This window comes from Athene cunicularia (assembly GCF_003259725.1).
Source record: "Athene cunicularia isolate RWA chromosome 5 unlocalized genomic scaffold, athCun1 chr5_part2, whole genome shotgun sequence".
Classification (NCBI taxonomy): Eukaryota; Metazoa; Chordata; class Aves; order Strigiformes; family Strigidae; genus Athene; species Athene cunicularia.
This window is the reverse complement of record NW_020799102.1, coordinates 4,395,114-4,415,375: the sequence shown is the minus strand read 5'-3', so window position 1 is coordinate 4,415,375 and position 20,262 is coordinate 4,395,114. Positions and strand designations below refer to the sequence as shown.

Here is a 20,262-nt window from a genome sequence, read left to right as displayed (position 1 = left end):
TTGTCATTAGTCATGCCACTAGGCTGTACTGTGGCTGTTCATGTCTTCCTACTTTGTCTTTCCCTCTCCTGAGGAAGGAATGCCCAAATAAACTTTCACATAACTTGCCATTGTACTGTATATCAAAAGAAATCTTGCTTTTGATATTTCTTTGATTTAAGCTGTAGTAAAATACTACAGGAATGTATGCACATAATTTTATTTCTATATTCAGTAGACTAAATAATGTGGTTTAAGGTTCTACCTCCTATCTTTCCCTTCTGCTTTCCCATAGTTGAGAGCGTAGCATGACAGGATTCTTTTTTGGCAGGGGAAGACTCAATATGATTTTTTTGTACTACTGTAACGTGCAATGCAATCTGATGTTGCTTATAAAAGAGTAGTATGCATTGTACATCTAACTGAAATTTTTAAAAGAAATTTTTGTCCCTAAGTTCAAGGTCATTAATCTCATGCATTTTCAAGGAAATTCTTGTCACGGGCTAAAATCGTGTTCCACCTGCAGTCTGGATCTTCATTAGCTGATAGGAGGGATTTGCGGCATTGGCAATAAGTTCTGCTGGTGGCTGGCTGCCTGCCAAAGCAGGGCTGCTGTTTAAGACAGCAGGGCTCTGCCTTTCGCCAGCCTGAAAGGCACTGTGTTTTCAGGAAGAATGCGGTGCAGGATTTTATGTCGAGTCAAAAACGACGGGCTGTCCTTGCTTTACTGAAACAATTGCATGTTTATGGGTTTGTAGTAAGTGATGTCATGAGGGTGTTGGCTTTTAGGAATTTCACTATTGAGGAAGCAGTTTGAAATGCAGGCAGAATCTTCAAGACCTTCAAATATGCACTTGGTTTCTTTTTAGTTAGCTTTGAACAAACGTACAGATGGATACATATATACGTATTTTTATGGTAAGGAATTAACATATGGAATATAGAAGCAATTTAAGTGGATGCAATACCTGAAGGCAATGTCGAGTCAGTCTGGATTTTCAAACTCTGTTCCTCTACCGGGATATCCATTCTACCAGGTGTCATGCAGGTATATTGTGTTTTAAGTTTTATCTTTTAATGCACTTGCATATATAGAGCTGTGGCATGAGCTTGTGTTAACAGATTTTTTTTGTTTCCCTTTCTTTGTTCTCTGAAAAATTTTATGAAATCTGAGAATTAAGCTGGAAAACATAAATACAGTTTTGGAATGCTTTGTGCCTGACTTTATAATTAGGTTTGAATTAATTTAAAGCAAATATTTTTTATTTCTAAACATACTAAGTATTTTGAGAGCTTTTCTAACTGTAAAAATGAAGTTGTAACCCTGGAAATTTTTTTGAGTTATATATTTGGATATTTCAGTCATTTATTAGGAACCAGATATCTTTGGTGTTGAGAAATGGAAATTATACAGGTTTCTAGAAGCATGAATAATTTTAAGTCTTTTCATGCAGAATTGCATAAGGTAAACAGAAGTACTTACTGTTGTTATGCTTTTAAGACAATTCACAAAAAATGTGCACATGTGGAAAGGTGATAAATGCTGGTGTTGTGATCAAGCTTAATCATACAATGTTTTTATTGTTTTGTCTTTTTGACTCAACAGTCCTGTTTTATTAAAAATTCTTCCTTCTGAGAGTGCTGTATAACAGTTTTCTAGTGAATGGGTTGGATTCTAACCATGAAATTACTGTTCCTGCTGTGGAAGACTCTAATATTGCATATAATTTGAGGGAGTGTGTTACAATACTTCTTTGGCTGAAAGATCTCAGGTTTCTGGCACACCTTAATAAAGGAAAGTAATCTCTGTTTTATTGTGTCTAAATCTGAAGTCCTTGCCTTTCATGCTGCAACAATAACAGAGGGAGGGGAAAATGGAAGTTGGAACAGGAGTTTTGTGCTATTACTCATCTTTCTGTAACACATTTAAAGAGTAGGATAAGAGACTAAGTTAATAATGAACATGTTCCTATCCACAGAGTAAACCTGACAAATAACCTTCATAAACTGCAGCATACACAGTGGTATGGGTTAATTTTGTAAGGCAGTGATAGTCATTTGTGAATAGAAACAAAAGTGATTCTGCATAGTCTTCATTTAACCACTTTTCTGTGTGTTTCTTGACATAAAATCCTGCACTTATTTGCCTATTAGTACCTCTGCAGTACTACCAGGCTGTCTGGTCAAAGGTACTGGTAGGGTTTTATTGAAACCAGAGTTAGCCATTTAGAGGTCAACCACAATGACTTCTCATGGTTGTTGTCCTTTGGCCTAACTTTGGAGGATGCTGAAGTCTAGTAGCTTTTTTTTTTTTTTTTGTCCCTTATTGTGGTAATAGGCATGAATAAAATGGAAATTAAAGATGACGGAAATTCAGTAAAGGGCAGCTGATGTAAAAACCTCCTCTTCCCAAAAGTTAGATGCTTAGTGAAATGTGTGCCTTTTCACTCCTGCTCCTCAAGATCAAAATGACCAGAGCCTGCCACCCAACCCTCTGGTTTCCACAGTGACCTTCTAGACAGAAGGAAGATTTTGTGCGTTCCAAGTCCTCACCTCACTATTGTGAAAAGATAGATTGAAGTTTCTGAACTTTTGGATCCCTGTTGTTTAACTGCATTTTGGTTTTGAATTCTCTCCTCTCTGTTTCTTACGTTTTTAAATAGTTATTCTGTATTTCAAGGAAGCCTGTGTTTAATAATTTTCATTTTTTTCAGTTTAATTACTTTCTGTGATATGCAACGGAGATTATTAAATCCTGTTTTATGTATGTAGAATTGGGTGGATTTACTTCCTTTTGTCACTAAGTCATTCTGACTTTGTGACCTGTATTTATTCTGGTACCTATAAGGAGAAAAGTCTTTACATTGTGTACAACCACTGATAACTTGGTAGCTCCAACTATGCAGTCATTTTAGACCTCATCCTTAGTGCAGAATTTTCTTTCAGAATGGGAACATATGTCTGTTTCTATCTGGGGAGTAATATAGCTTACAGAGACAAGACTGAATTTGGATTTTTATTCAACTCTTGTTGTTATATTCTAGTGAGTGAACATTTTCCAGTGAAATAAATAGGCAGTGAGGCTACCATTTATCATAATTGGTTTGTGCTCTCTATGGAATGGGGAGGGTTAGTATACATTATGCTAAGTTTGTATGTTGGCAGAGACATTAATCTAATGTGGATTGTGACTGGGATGGCATGAAAGTCTTGAACAGAATTCTGGAAAAGCTCTGTCTTCAGGGAACTTTGCCTTTTGTGTAGACAAGATTAATTTCTAGAGATCAGAATTATCATTGGAATTGCATGGTGTTTGAAATGGATTGTGTTTTCTGTTACACATGAGGAGTAATAGTTTTGTTGTCGTATTTTTGTGGAAATGTGGTCTGAAATATTCGTGATGGCCTCTTCTGGAGGAGTGTGCAATGAGCGTTTTGTTCATTTATGGTTTTTTAAAAGACCGCTCAGGTCATTGTTTATAATTTATCTTGGAGATGACCAAGATACAGTCTCTAAACTAGGTCACTCATGACATGGTCTCTTGGTTGGCTGTTAATTATGGAATTGTATCAATCAGGAGTTCATCTTGGGGACTATGGTTTTGAGCCATATTGTAACTCATTTTTAGTATCCATGAAATGCAGAATTGAAGTTTCTTGGGAGTTTTTCCATATTTGGACAAAATTTACAGATTAATAAAATTTATGTTGAGCTTGATAATAAATCTCTTTTTGCTTATGGCAGAACATTAGACATCTGATCTAGATATTAGTTGTAGGAAATAGTGAGATTCAAAAACACTTCCTCAAGGAATTTATCAACTTTTTTTTTTTTACATATTTGATATTTAATGTAGAAATTCAAAGAGAATGTTACCATCTGTGATTCCTGTACTTTAAGATAAGTAGCAGCAAATGTGGAACTAATATTGGGGGTTAAACTTTGAATGGTAGGTGCAGCATGGAAGTGAACCTGCTCTGTGCCATCTTACAGCGGCTCGAATGGCATTCGCCAGGTAGCTTGCATTTTTTCACCTGCTTAATGTTGTAATGTTAGGGTTTTTTCATATATGATGTGTAGAAGGAAGTCTGTTCAAAAGTTTTTGAAAATATAATGCTTTGATTTTCATAAGCTTAATCAATAGAGATTAAGAACAAAGTTTTCTCTAGCAGTGCTTGCAAAGACTGCTGAAGTCTTTTTCCAAGTTACCTTGGTATGGCAAGAGACCTTCTTTGTAAGGACACTTGCAATTTTTCATTGCTTTAGGCTTGTAGAGGAGAAGATGGGAGCCTTACGAGTTTCTCTTTGGCAAGTGAAGAGATCTAGGATTCTACCTATGGTTGGTAAGAGAAGCCAGAGCTTTCAGCTCCACTGGGATATTAGCAGATTGGAGTAATTTTTTTGTGAGGCAAACATTAATTTGTTTTGTTTGCCTCAAAACCAGTTTTGAGTAGGAGGACTTTTTTTTTGAGTGGGAGGAATTTCATCTCTCTCCTCACACGGAAACGTGAGATAATACAAAATCCAATCCTGTCTCACCTACAGAGCAGTTACTAATGTTTCTGTAATGTAGCTGGAGTTCTGCTGGTGGACTGCGATACTCTTCATAAGGACATTCCTCTTTACAAATAAACTTTTAGTTTCTGACACAAATGCATGGGGGCAAGACATGGGTGTTTTGCATGGTTGAGAGATCTTGTAATTTTCGGTAGTTACACTCAAAGTATCAAAACAGTTTTTAGGGTTTATCAGGGCTGTCATAGTCCCTTGGCCTAACCAGTACCAGAACCTTCTACGGCCCTTTGTTATACTGAAATTTCATCTTCTAGGGAGGTTGATGGAAACCATGTTCATAATAAAAGGCTGCTGTTCAGGACAAGACTTCCTTGGAATCGCACAGGCTATTACACTTTTTCTCTTTACTAAAAAAGGGGGGCAAAAAAAAGCACTATCCACTGGGGGTGTGTGGAAATTTGTAATTTTGTGAATTCAAGAAGTCAATTCTATTGCATCTGTGCAGTTGATTCCAAATGCAGTAATGCAGATCCCGTCCAGTCATAGCAATAGTGTAAATAAGCTGTTGTAATTGAAACTAAGCAACAAACTGATAGTGCTTTACTGTGGAAAGGGAAGAGATCTTGCAGCATTAAGATGTTGCTCTTCTTTCATCGAGGGAGCCACTGCTGCTATATTTTAGATAGAGGAATAAATCTTGATCACCTCCATGTTGTAAAGTGTTAGGAGACAGCAAGTGCATTTAAAAAAATGAAACATTTACTGAGTTTTCTTTGTAGCATAATCTGACAAGTTTAGTTAAACTAAAATCTGAGAAATAATGGGCTCAGATACATATCAATCAAGAATAACAAAAAATTTATTAAAATATTTCCTTGTTTGGTAGTATTAACCAAAGTCCTGGGTAACTATTTTATGTTGCTGTTCTGAATATTCAGCAGTATACATGTGTATGACAGGGATTTACAGTTTAATTTTTCTTGGAATAACAAATGAGTTGAGCAAAACTTCCTGCATTTTTTGTTCTTTGTTGGTTCAGAGCCATTCCCTTTATCCTGTAGGGAGAAAAGGAGAAGAAAGGGGAGGGTAGAGTTTCTGACAGAATTGACAGATATATACAAGAACATGGTGTGCTAAATTCATCTGGCTTTAGAAGCTGTTTCCCCACAGAATTTGATTTTTACATATGCCTACAATAAAATGTAGCTTTTGTATTAGGAGAGGGAGATCAGTCTCTTTTTGTATGGATAATTCCTTTTTAAGAATTTGGAAGGAACTAGTGAAGAAACCTGATGCTGCTATCACTACTTATCTCTTTTATGTCTAAAAAAAATATATTAAATTCAGGTTTAAGTGAGAGGGAACGATCAAAATCTGAAGATGATACTTATATATATTTTATCCGCTGCAATATGTAAAACGTGGGCAGGCTATTTTTATATTAAAATGATATTAGATGTGATATAATTGCTTTACAGGCAAATGTAAAGATTGCTTTTAAGCAAAACCCCCCCCTTTTTTTTTTTTTTTTTTTTTTTTTTTTTTTTTTTTTTTTCTCCAAGGGGCCTCATGATTAGAATGTCAGCAGTTATTTGGGCTTGACAGAACAAACAACGCATTAAAAAGCTTCACATAATAAAAAGTAACTCATTAAGCAAGACTGAACTTGAAAAAAGAGTTTTGCTTGCAGGGAATAAATCTTAAGTACAGTCTGCTCTCTGAGAAGACAAAATGATAGGAAAACTGTTAAAGATGAGGCAGGTTGCAAGATCACCATCTCTAAATTTTGTCCAGGAGATACAAGCACAAAATTGTGAGTGAGAGATGTTGGTTAAGGTGTGGGCTGGTGGTGCAGTTCCTGCGCGACTTCCCTTGGGTGCTTCCATGGAAAAGTGGAGCTGGGTAAGAAAGCTTTTCTTACAAAATGCCTCTGATGTGGGAAGTCTCAGTTCCTTGCCTCCTATCTCTCGCCTCACCCCCACCCGCCCTTTTTTCCTCACTCTATTCACCTTTTTTTTTTTTTTTTTTTTTTTTTTTTTTTTTTTTTTCCTCTACTTTGTCGTATCTGAACTGGAAATTAAAAGCTTCAGCTCTGTGCAAGTAGATCAGCACAATCCCGCTCCTGGCTCCCTTGTGATCCTCAGGACCAACTGTGAAACTGCCAGTGTGTGGATGCTGTCCTGGTGTTAAACTGAGCCCTTGTGAAACTGTTGGCAGTGGTACGTTGCTAGTTTCGCCTGTGTTGAGCTGTGCATGCCTTCTTTAGGCATGCGTGTCACTTCTGGCTTCCTTAACACACATTACCTTCTGTCTCCTCAGGTCTCTTTCCACATTCCTAGCATGGCTCCTGTTACGCTTGCTGGTAAGGGTGTAATCAGATGAATGCGTGGCAGATTGCAACAATTCATTATAAATCATTCTGTCAGAAAAGAGGAAACTGAGGAAAAATGTGAGCATTATGGTAATGTTATCTGTTATGTATCCTTAAAAGGAGACAAAAGTATAAACTGCATATGATGCAAATAAAAGCTCTGATGTGGATTACTTACTTTTCTAATTAATTCTGACTGAAACTTTGAATATTTCTTTTTGTTTGTTTTGCGATATCTGGTATTTCAGGCTCTTATGCACAGAAATGTAATTGTAGTTCTTCTAATGACATTGATATTTGGCCAGCAGAACCAGTTACAACAAGTTCTGTGTTACTTTTTTCTTAACAGCTATTTTCTACCGTACTCTTCATTATAAAAAAAGGAAAATATCTTCAGGTGTAAAATCTTTTGTACTTTCATTATTCTGAGGATTTCAGCATGGAAGGACAGTTTGTCTCTTTATTTTTTTGGAACATTGTGCATTATTTCTGTTGTTTTAGAGGAATTTGTGCATGTGTGTGTTCCAAAACAAAATTGCTGTGTTGGTATAAATATAGACCTGGTTTTCTGAATGATGCAGGTTGTTCAGAATTCTATTCACTACTTCTCTTCTTTCCGTTACCATTTCTGCCTCAGTAGTTGTCTTATTTACTTACTGAATCATCATAGTTCTTAGTTCAGTAGTGTGTGTCCCAAGATATACACTGTGATTGCTTCTCTTAGAGCTGAAGCTGCCTGGATTCCTCTTGGATCCTTTTAAAACCCTTACAGGGATGTGTCTGGAGGTTTTCTGAAATTTACCTGTTGTGTTTGGGGGTCCAGTTTATGCAGCAAAATATACATCAAAGAACCATCGTATAATGCTGAGAGTTTATGCTCTTAATACATTGGTTTTGAAATTAAATATGGAAACTAACTTTGCGTCTTACAAGTTGAGCCTAGAGAGTAGTGTTGTTCTTTCTATTGTACCTAAAGGAAACTTTGACTTGTAATATCTCCTGCAGTTTAAAGGATGGTCCTAGAAGTTGTCCTGGTTTGTGCAGCATTTTAATTGATAATTTGGGAAATGTAAACTAGGAATTTGTTACAGTTTGATTTGGAGGAAAAAAAATGTTGAAATGGTGGCAGAAAAATTGTAAGCTGTAAATTTGAAAGTTTCTTCTTTATGCAAATTCATAACTTATTAAAACATAAATGAGGGCATTGCAGAAGCTTAGAAGTTATTTTAAAAACAATTAACTATAGGAAAATTATAACCAATATAGTGATTTATGTTAAAATTTGCATACGTGTCAGCTAATATTTGAATTATAACATTGTTAAATATAGATAGTATGTATTGTAATAAGATGTAGGTTATATTTAGTCTCACTTTTTATGCTGTTATTTTGGCAGGTATATGATTTGTGACATTGTTAATCCAGTTTCACGAGTCCTGAAATTCATTTGAAGGACATCTTCCTGCAGAAAATGAGCATAAATTTGAACACCTAATAAATGGATACTTATATATTCCATTTTTAGATTTTTTTTTTTTGCAAAAAAATAGACTACTTGTTTCTCACATGCTGAGGAGAGCCATTTTAAAGACACTGATTTGAAACAGACGGTCAGTCCTGTTGACGTGTAAATGCCTCTGCACACTGCTGAGATGACTGCAATGCAGATAATGCTGATGGTGCTAGCCTTTTCAAAATTTACATCAGGTTTTCAGCTCCTATGAGAGGTTTCATTTACTCATAACTTTAGGTAAGGAATAATCATCCGCTGAAGACAAACAATTACAGTGGAGAAGATTGTAATGGCTGAGATTATGACCTCATGTGGGGAGCGTGCCAGGACAGTACATAACCACGCTGCTTTCCCGACATGCTGTCTCAGATATGACTTGTCCCAAGTGACAAATCAGATGGCAGTTAAGACCTGTGTCACAGAAATGAAGACCCGTGTCATTTTCAGACATTGTTGTGCATTAATCTCTTTCCTTGGAAACTCTTGGATGTTGTACTATTAAGTTTTGCTTGCTGTGACATTGCTGACATTAGTTCTGGTTTTCCTGTGGCTAGCACCTTCTCCTGAAGTGGGACAGCCTCTCTGACTTTTTCTTTTACTCTTCAAATTCCACCTGTGCTTGCACTTTACTGTCCCTTTCCTTAAAATGTTGAAGACCTGTCCCTTTTCCCTTATGATTTACAGAGCATCCTGTTATAAGCCTTGTCTTCTTGTAAGGTTATTGTAACTTCCTAGAGCTTTGTAGCACTTTCCTTTCTCGTCCTTATTCCCATGTAAGTAATCCACGTTTTACCTACTGCTTTAACTACATCATCTGTTTAAAAAATCCGTTTCTTGGCTCTCCTGTTAAACTGCATCAAGTTCAAGCTTGTCTTTCTTGCTTTAAGATGTGTCATTAGCTCTGTCCCCACTCTGGTTTCTTAGCAGGTTACTCCCTCTGTTTAAGTCTATTCAAATGTGGCTGTAGTAAAAATGATTTGTTTTACGCTTGTCTGCTGTTGACTAGGTAAGATTTCTAGATTTGAAATATGTCCTGGTTTACAGAATTAGTAACTCTTGCTGTGTAAGAGTAATTATTCACTTACTACTGTTCTGAAAACTTAATTGCTTTATCTTTCTCAGCCTACTTCAGCTTTTACTGATTTCCCTCCCTTCCTCCTGTCCCCTTTCAGGTAAAAGTGTTTCCCCTCGTTTTCCTACAGCCATTCTGTCTTCTCATTGCTCTAAAAGTTGCCTAAAGGGAAGTAAAAGTCAAAGTTGGACCATTACCTATAACTGTGGAGTCTTTTAATTGTGCATTTGTCTTCTGTTGGCATGATGTGGGGAAAGGTGGGTTCCAGATGATGTCAGAGATCCAGAAACATTGTTCTCAAGAGTTTATCTGTTGTAAATTGTTCACACTAATAAGTCAGCATGTGTATATCGATTAGAGAAATGTGCTTAAATTGTCTTGCAGATCAACTGGATTTTAATTAGAATGATTTTCAGGTGTGTCCACAAGATACTTTTGTTTTAACTCCAGCTTTTGTGAGCTGTTGTCATGTCTGAAGAACAGTATCGAATGTTGTTACAGTTTTTGGATGGGGAAAGATGCAATCAAGATTTTGTTCTGATTCTGGCTATTCATGTGGAAACCTTACAGGCAGGTTTATTTTCTCCCAGCACTGTGTTACCATAGATGGATAAAAGACAGAATATTTAGTACGTGGCCTTTGTCAACTTGCAGTACTAAAATCTCAGTTCACAATTCAGAATTGTTGCAATTGAGGAAAAGCAGCACCGGTCTATTAATGCCTACTAAGTGTCTTTTATGTTCCTTCACTGGCAGAATGGTGTTTTTTTTTTTTTTTAATGGATTTATTGCTGCTGTCTGCTGGACCTGCTTTATTTCCATGTGCTGAAAACATTAGGCAAATCTGCAGTGGATTTGCTAATGTAAACTTTTCTATTGCTACGCACCATAGGCCTTGATTTCACTCCATTGTGTTTTCTCTATATATTCTTTTCTGCCCACTCTCACCCTGCTGGGTCATGGTTTGCTGTATTTCAGATGCTCAGAGCTCCTAAAGATAAGCCCCTTATTTTTAAGCACAAGCTGTTCTGAAAATCTCAGTTGCTTAAATGTCATAATTTTACATGTTTTAAAACCTAAAGTTTCCTAACAACTAAGCTATTGAATGTACTTACTAAGATTTCATAGTCTATTTACTGCAGTGATTTGAAAGAAACTTCCTGTGTAGTTTACTGATATTAATGTATATTAAAATATTCTTCTAAAATATTCTCTAATCTTTCTGGATTAAGTTTAAAGTTGAGTAGAGTATGGTTTATCAAAGTTCACAAGCATAGTCCTGTAATCTCAGTTTTTAATATTTTGACTGTAAATTTTTAGAAGTTGGACACATTATAGATATGTAATAAGTTGCAGCATTTATTCTTTTCTACTTCATTGTTGGATGGGTCGGGAATGGCAGTATGTGTTTGGGCTTAGGTTCTTCGAAGCAATGCTGTTGCCTAGTAAGTTCTGCTAAGTAGCTGCATCCCAGTGCATGAATCCATTCTCTGCTCTGTTAGTTTTAAAGTATTGCCTCTTCATTGGTGGTTTTTCCAGTTCTGAATATCCCCATGCTGTTTGTTTTTCTTGACAGTTTATTCAGCTTCTCATTGCATCATGTATAGCATATTAAGCCCAGCTTGAATACTAGCCAGAATTTTTTTGGTGGTCATTGTTAATCTGCTGATCATTAAGTGCACTGATTTGGAAGTGGAGATCAGTAAGTGTTAGGACATGTGTCTTGGATCCAAGCCGTAAACATTTATATACTTCATAGAAGTCTGATGTAATATTGGCACCTTTCACTAGAGCCCAGCTGGAGGCACCATGTATTGTACAAGCTTATGTGGCTTGAGTTTAGAAATACAACTCAGTTGAATTAGTTTTTTCGAAGAAAGATTTCCTTTTTGGGTAATGGAAGGAAAAACTGCTTTAGAGCAAACTCATATGGCATGAATTGTCCCATATCAATCTAGAGACGCTAGTCTGAATGCAAGAGTTGCTTTTACTGCCCCATTAAACTGTCAGCCTTCTGATACATGACAATATGTATCTTTAAAACTAAAAGGCCATCCTTTTGAGCTTAAAACATCATCATTTGCTCCCAGTTGGCATCTGTAGCTTCCTTTCAGCTGTTGATTTATTCTGGATTCAAATTGTCATCACAGGGCGCAGGTCATGATGTGCTCATTTGTGCACATTGCTGTGTTCTTGTATGGAGAATTCTCACATATGCAGCAGCTGGGGAAGTTTTCTTCGGTGATAAAGGGCAGAAAGCAGAAATAGGAGATGCCTCTAGGACAGAGGTGATTTTGCAGTCTTCATATTAGACAACTGTAAAGCTGCTGCATGGCCTTACTATTTTCACAAAGACCCCCGTAATTCTATTACCTTGGCCAGATGTGGTTGGTTATTTGGTTTTTGCCAAGCAGGCATACTCTTGCACTCTCCTGGAAAAATGCTGCCAAAGTAGTGAGAGCAATAACACAAATGGTGTTTGAAGAAGAATTGAAGGTCGCTTCCTCTGCCTGTGTCCTGAATCTCTCTACCATTATGCTTCCCATCCAACTTGCTCTTCTGTTGCTCTTCTTAGATTTTTAGTCTTACTTTGTTACATGTAACACACTTTTCTTTTGCAAAGTACCAATGCCCTGCAAGCATGTTTCAAGGAATGTATAGTCTGTTCACTGCTAATTCAGATCCCTTTTTGGTGCTAGTACATGAAGTTACATGGGAATCTAGTCTGATAGTAAATGTATGTGCTGTCATTGAGTAATCACTAGCAACTCTCTTGCTGAGAGTATCTTCAGATGAATTCCTTGAGAATTTCTTTTCTTGTTTGATCATGGAAGAGCAAAAGCTTTTACTAAGATGTACTGCAAGCGTGGAGTTAAAAGAACTTTTACATGAGAAGCAACAGATAATATGTCTGAATACAGTTATGAGGCAGACAGTTTTGCAATGTAAGCAGGGGAAGAACTTTTTCTCTAAATATTAGAAGTACTAAGTATACAACAACTTAAAATGTGCTGTTTTTCTATTTGCTACTTCGAAAGAGGTGGTTATAATTTTAACTTGGAGCTTGCTTTCCCTGAAATTTTGATACATGCTGAAATTTTGCATCCTTCAAAATCTAAATTTGTATTTTGCTCCTGATACGCTACTTGTCTTCAATAACATGTATCCTGATGTTTGTGAATTGGGAAATTGTTGACATTTAAGATTGCTCAGGAAAATGAGATCATGATTGAAATAATTTCAGTTTTCTGCTTGGGCTAGAAGTAGATATTCTGGTTAATATTACTGGTAACTGGAAGCTATTGTTTCTGAGTCACTGCTCCTTTCTATTAGTAAAACTAGTGTTTCTTTCTGATACAACACAAGTTAAATGCTTCTGTGCAGAGTACAAATGGCAGCGTTTATAGGATTTGATGAGTTGTCAAATATGAGGGCTTTATAATTCAACAAATAAAATTGGAATTACTTACTGTCTCTTTATTTTTTTTTTTTTTTTTTTTAGTTTAATATTATGAGTGCATGTTGGTAGTTGATACTGCCTTCCATCACTTCATAATTTTATCAGTAAGCTTTAAAATGTAAGGGATCCAACATAAAAGTGTTGTAGAGCACAAATAGATGTAATTAGATATTGCTAATAGATGAGGTCTGTTTCCCAGAGCAGAGGAGAGCCAAAGATTGCAGTAACAGAATCATTCTACTTATCCCTTTTATGTAGATGGGTGCAAGTCAAAGTGCTAAAGATAGTCAGCAAAATGTTTAGAATGATTTAAGCTAATAATTAGGTAGTTGGCAGGATGAAAGTTTATTGCTTTATTTTAGATATGACTTTCAGGAATGTTTCATTTTCAGTTAATTAAAGGTATAGTAAATCTCTGTGCAGCTAAGATAAATTCTTTCTCCCCAACTTGTAATAGTGGTTAAGCTTTAAATAATGTAGGAACAAATTTTAGTATCAAAAGGAAAATACAGCTGTGAGATAAAAGTGTGTGTGCATGTGTATTTTTTATTATCATTTTAATGGTGATATCTAAAGATATAACTCTAAAACCACTTATTACAATGTGGATTGTTCATCTTGAATTCTGATCTGTTTATTTTGCTTCACTAGAAATCTTACGCATTGTTGAAGTGAAATCCACTGCATTTTAGCACATTAAGTGTACCATAATACAAGTAACTTGAACATCTCTGTGTTCCTCCCTAATCAGCACAGCTATGAGTGATCAGCTCTAAGACAAATAGTTAGTTCTGACACTTCTTGAAAAGGCTTGGATTTCTCAAGTGGTACTGGCAATGGATATCACTTGAGGCTTTGATTGCATTAATATTTCATAAAAAATATTCAGGCACTGTACGTTAGTGATTTACTATATTTATCAACCCAGTCTGGACACAAGATACTGATGTAAATAATTCCATTAGTTCCCCTGAGTCATTTGGTCCCTGTAGAAAATTTTGATTTAAATCAGTGTTGGTGATAAAGTCTCTACAGGTTTTGATCATTAACCTCCATGACATGATGGTTTAAACAAAGTAAATACAGGTTACTAATGCTATCGGGTTTTATTTAATTGATTTTTCTAATTAATATACATGCCAGAAGTTTTTTGCTGCTAATTTAGATCATTCTGTCTGTAGAATTTTCTAAGTTTGTGAATAAGCCTGCCATTGTTAAATGATGCATTTTAGAAATATAATCAGCACTCACCGTTGCTTGGTTGTGATTTGGACAATGCATTGAAATACAGGGCTTTGACTTCCTACCACTTCTTGCCCTTGCAATAATAAGTAATTCAACACTAACTCTTCATAGAAGAAAGCTTTTTTTTTTTTTTTTTTAAAAAAAGGTACATATTTTTCTGAGTAGTCAACTCTACTTTTTGTCCTTTGCTATTTGATTGAGTTCATTAATGAATTCTGTATGACACTAGAAATGATGCCCTTGATTTAGAAAAAAATAACAAACCAAACCATTCAGCTGCATAGGAAATTAAATACTGAGTCGTGAAATTTTTTTTATGTACTGTATCTATCAGCAGTGGGCTATTTAACATGTACTGTTCTTCCTGCAAAAAAGCTCTTGGGATGGTATCTCTGGACAGATTTGAGGCTTCTGCAATACTCCTGAAATACTTAAGTGCTGCACTTTTGGTACTCTTGATCAGGCTTGCTAAGTATTTGTGGTATTAGTGAAACTGTAGGTTTGGTTCAGACTTCAGTTCCTCAAATGCTCAATGTTATGTTTCCAAAATTTTGAGTTTCCAGTCATCTCTTTTACTTTCAAGAGATCAGTAACTAATTCATGGTTCTCTGTCATGATGTAACACTGTCTTCGCTGTTGTGAAGATCTTACCGATCAATAAAAACTTACTTTTTCTCACTGTATTGAACATGTTTTTGTTCTCCCCATTGAACTTTTCAGTGTTGATGGTTTCCATGTGTCCTTGAATATTTGTTTCAGAAAGCTTTTACCAGAAGTGCTTGTCTAGATTGAATCCATGTGTCCTATTCAGGACATTCTGTAATATCAGAATAGGTGACTTTTCTTTGTTCCTTTGTGCTTTTTTCCTGTTGCTTTGTTTTGGTCTTTGTATTGCAAGTTCATCATGTTGGTTGTAGCCTGTGCTTAAAATGTCCATCTAGGCTTCATGTCCTGGAGAATTTTAGTTCATTCTCATTCATTATGCCTTACTCTTCTTTTTTTTTTTTCTTTTCTTTTTTTGGTAAACAACTGCTGTTGTTTACTTGTTTTGTTTGTTGAAGCAAGGGATTGAAAATGTCATCTATTCACATATTCTGTGAAGATTACACATGTTTCTGTCTCTGTAAATGTATGTATCAGTGTATAACAGAATGATTTTTTTGGCATCTGTGAATACTTAAGAACCTGTAGGAATGCAACTGTTAACTTCAAATGGGTATGTATGTTTAAAAAGACATGGGAGGAAGAATCCTAACACTACTGATTAGGATAGGATAGCATATATTCTCTGTGATTTTATTTGCATAATCTAAATTTACATGCCCAGTGGTCCAGTTTTTTGGTATTGTGTTTTTTTTTTTTTTCTTGTGATAAAATGTCCTTAATATCAAAAGAAAAAGTTTTTTTTTTTTTTTTAACCTGGGCAATCTAACTACATTGATTCATATCCCTTATTTGTATATTATAAAATTTCAAAGCAAAGTGATGACTATAAAACCTGCATAAATACAGTTTTTCTACCATTTTGCATTTTTATCTTTATATATTCTTGCATCATAGGAGTTTTTTTTTACATTTCCTGATAGGACATGTCATGGTGGGTTTAGGACATGAAGTACACTTTTCTTCTGTGTTCCGTGATCTAACCTGATGTTCCAAATGTACCTTGAATGTTTGAATTATACCATATAAACAGCTACAAATAATGGCAAATTATGGTATTATCAAACTGTATCCTTTTGCCAGCATGTTAGAGAAAAACATTGCTATGTGGTTATACAAAATAACTCCTGTAGTTTGTGTTTTGTGGTAACGTGGTGAAGAATTACCACCAAATGCTCCTCTTTTTCTCCCCTTGTGTATTTTTATAGGGGAACTGAAAATATTTTCTAATCTCTAGGATTGTTTGTGGACGCTGTGACTAATGAATGGCCCTGTCAAGTTAGGGCTTTATGGTTAAGAATCTGCAGGATCCAAAATATGATGGCTTTAAATCTAATGTTTTTCAAAACAGTATCTAGAATGTTATTTTTAAAAATCCCACAGCAGTGCTTAGAATTGTCTTTATTTTCCCCCCAAAATTAAAATTTTACATGCTGTTGGTGACAATTGGAAAGGACATGGGATGCTTTACCTCCAGTCTTTTGCAGTTAGCCGATCTGTGGTGATACTGACTTAGACAAGTCAGTCCCTGATAAACATTTGAGATTTCCTACTGAGGTGACTTATAAAATTTAGTCTGCATTGACATGAAAAGAATTCAGCCAGCCATCCTAAAATTAATATTCACCAAAGTAGTTGGTAAATAGCAAATGTGAAAACTAAATGTGGGGAAAAAAATTTAAAAGAGTAGGATGTTTGGGGGGGGGAAAATTGTATTATTCTTGAAATCTTAAACTGGTATTTGTTTTTTTTTTTTTTTTTAGAGAGCAGAATTTTGTTTTGCTCAAACTGTCAGTAGAATGAATGTCAGTAATTAAAATTCTTATTGTTCTTCTCAAGGTGTGAAAAGGTTTTTGTTGTTGTCATGGTGACAGTTGAGTGACAACTTCAGAGTGAGTAATTGCTACTGAGAGCTCCATTACGAACAATGTTTCAGAATGGATATCAGGACAAAATAGGCTTTCTTTACTGGGCTTTCAAAACATCTTTTTTTTTAACCTGATGTTTATGTGTAAAGTAGTAGTATGTAGGTGACTTTGATTCTGAAGGTTCTTTTTAAGAGCCATGTGAAATGTAACTGCTAGTAGCTTTTGCTTGCCCTGCTCTGATGAGGAGGGCCGAATTCACCGGACCCATGAGCTGGTGCTGTTGATGAGACTGCACAGGAGCCTGCAGGACCCTTGTATTGAATTGCTCTCTAACATCCTTCCCTTTTACGGCGGGGTGTGCGTGCGTTTTGTCCTAGAAGATGCATGTACAGCCTGTATATCTACTGTTGTATTTACTGCCTGTTGATGATTTGTAATGTGCTTAAGGCGGTAAGTTTCAATGGATAATTTGTGAAAAGAATAGCATTGGATCATAAAGATTTTCTAATGTATACAAAAATTTTATCAATTCCTTTTTGGAAGACTGTATTGGAGAAGCTAGTTTAGAGTTATACTTGTTTTTCAGAGCCTGCTGTGAATCCCAGTTCTGAATAGTGGAAATTTTACACTTCGCAAGGAAAGTTTTGTACAATTGATTTCACAGTCTCCACAGTGCTTATCAGTGGGATTATCAATTCCATGATTTTAAGATTGATGAGGGAACTGAGATGTACAAGGTATAAGCGTGTTTGTAAATTGTGATTTGCATTAGATGGTGCTGCACTAAAGTGTGTGTTTGTCTTAAAATACTGTATGCAACAGTAATCCAGTTACTTATGTCCTTGTTACCACATACCTGTCTTCCTTCAAATCTAAGATACTTTCTGAAATTCTGAGAGTTGTTTTAGAAAAAATATTTTAATTCCTAAAGATAGTTATTGTGTGTTCACCTGGTTGCCTGAGTTTTGTGTTCTTCTTACCACAGGTAAACAGGGATTAATTTATAGTACTTTACTGATATATCAGCTTTCTGATAAAAAGTTGAATTGAAGGTTTCTCTTGGATTTTTAACTGCTTCATTCCATCCTTCATAGTCATTCTTAGATTTGTGTGCTTTGATACCTTTATTCTAAAAGCCATTGTATTTAAGTACATAAGCATATTATTATCAAAACCTATATGCTGTTCCTAAGTATGTGAAAGATCAACTTTGTGGATTTAAAAAAATTTAACCTTTAGGAAATCTGCCTAACTTCTGATGTGTCTAGAGCCTCAAAATGAAGACCTCAGGTTGTGCACATGTGCTCACACATGCACACATTTTACACGTGTGTGTGCGTATATATAAAAAGTACAAGTAAATGTATCAGAAAACATATGTTTGTTTTATTTTTCTTCTTAGCAAAACACAACCGCAAAAGGAATAATTTTAATTTTTGGTTTGGGCCACAAAGGAGTTCAGAAAACCTTGTTAGCCCTACTTTCTGCAGACTGTCCCTGCAGCAGTTGGAGAGCTAAACAACTCCTGTGTTTGTGGAGTCTCTCTTGAGACTATGCAATGACATTTTCTCCATAACTCTGAATTTGATCAAATTGGTCAGATTTTTCTCAGAGATGATGAAGTATCATAGATCTGGGCTGTCATTCTATGCTTGGTCAACCCTGACAGGGTTTGGTTTCGTGTGCCAAGGAGAAAGTGAACTAAGGATGTTCAAAGTATTTTTCTGTTTTCTTTTTGAAACTGAAACTTTTTGACTTTTTGAGCTCGGTTTAGAATTTATTCTTACATGAAAAATACTTTTAAAAAATTAGGTTGAATACATTACATTAAGAGCACTGAAGTATTTTTTTTGCTGCATTTTAAGCTTGAAATACCACTGTTTTCTGTACGTTCTGTAAGTAGACTTACGCTGTCTAAGATTCCCTTTCTCTATTCTAACTCATCCTACAAGTATTGATTCTTAAGATGTCTTTTTACAAAAAAGCTAATAAGAATCTTTTACAGACTGACAGAAGGAAACATACTGCTTGGTATCCATTGATATTAATTCTGCAAACAATGGCAAATTTGAGTTGTCCCATTTGAAGTGTTTGTAAATTAAGCATGTCTTTAATCAGATTTTATATTGTAGTACATAAATGACAATCTAGTTTTTTCAGGTTTCATTTTTGCTGATCTATGTGTCTATTAAGTAATTCAAATAGTATCAGTGCTGTAATTTGGACTTTCAGGGGGTATCATTGGTAGGTCTCAGCTATGCAAAGGGTATTATTGCACTGTTGTAAAAGTCTTGCTGTTCCTTGGGACGCACAGCTTCTGTCACTGCTTAAGTTTTTTCCTTCCCCATGAAGGTAATACACTTTCTGGTTAATCATTTACACATTCCTTTTGGTTGCTTTAAACTATGTTTTGTATATGTGTGTTTTATTTTCTAACCAGCAAAATTACTTCTACTCATAGTGCCTGTTATAATTAGTTTACATTGTTTTTAGTGTGATGAGTCATTTCTAGGTGTTTTAATTCAAATAATGTACAGAGTACTGGTTCAGAAAATACAGTGAGTGATTCTGGTCTTGTCTTGGATACAGTGAAGAAGAGAATGCACAGAAATTTGTAATTTAAAAAGAAATGCAAGTATTTCAAAACAAAGTTTCTTTTAATGTGGTGATTGTATGCAATATGAAGAAGTACTGTTTTGGCATAGAGTCAGCAAGTGATGTGACCTTTGCTTTTTGTGTAAAATAACCATATTTCACATTAGAAAATGCCAATAAGAGCCTATAACCCTAATTCCTTCTTTTCCTATAGGAAATCTGCTTCTTGCCAGTTAAAATAATGTGATTAGACATTTAAGTACAAAATATTAGATGGACAAAAGTACACACAAGCCAAGAAAAATTGGCAACTTACAAGTTCTACCTTAATCTGTACTTTGCTGCCTGCACAGTAGTAATTCTTAATTTATGATCAGGAAGAGTTACTTACTGTAATTCAGGTTTTTAAGGATGAAGTGAATTATATTCACTTCATCCTCAAAAATTGAGGTTTAAGTGAATTATATGGATTTAGTTGTAACAAATTTTATTAGCTGTTAAAATTTGTTCTTAGAAACTCCACAGTGGAAATACTGAGATGCCCTAGTAGTTTTCTCTTTTTGGTCATTCTGATTTTTCAGTAACAAGTAAATGTTTGTGAACAAGCTCAGTATCTAAAATGGTACTCATGATAGAGACGAAGAAAACGGAATAAGGAAGAGGAGGTTTGCCAGAGCAATATTATTCAGTAACTCAGGGGCTTGCTTTCAGTTTCTCTCTGTACATTTTGGTGCCAGCTTGTTGCAGATGTCTGAAAGTTCACCATGAGAGAAGAGTGTGGAAAGTTAGTGGGAAATATTCTTAAGCAATGTTGAGACAGATTCGTCTTGAACTTCAGCTGTTTTTTGGAAGATAAAATATGTCTCTGCAGTCTGTCTGTTTGTAATTCAGGATTTCTGTAGTGACCACAGTGGTATGACAGGCTGGTTGGGCTAAAAGTAGGGCAAAGTGAAAATCCTTCTCAGAGGTGAATAGTTTAAA

General features: G+C 35.5%; 1 protein-coding gene across 4 annotated transcripts in view; it reads left to right on the top strand.

Annotated features, from left to right (window-relative positions):
* Positions 1-20,262, top strand: part of PLEKHA7 (pleckstrin homology domain containing A7) — a 131,688-nt gene that overhangs the window by 24,982 nt on the left and 86,444 nt on the right. The window contains exon 1 of one of the 4 annotated variants that reach the window (XM_026850384.1): positions 833-1,027. The exons of 1 other annotated variant lie outside the window; for it this stretch is intronic. In XM_026850384.1, coding sequence (XP_026706185.1) covers positions 939-1,027 — 89 coding nt within the window. In that variant the 5' untranslated portion in view covers positions 833-938. Of the gene's footprint in view, positions 1-832; positions 1,028-20,262 lie in introns of those variants that run through there. 2 more of the 4 variants (XM_026850379.1, XM_026850381.1) reach the window with 2 other exon arrangements.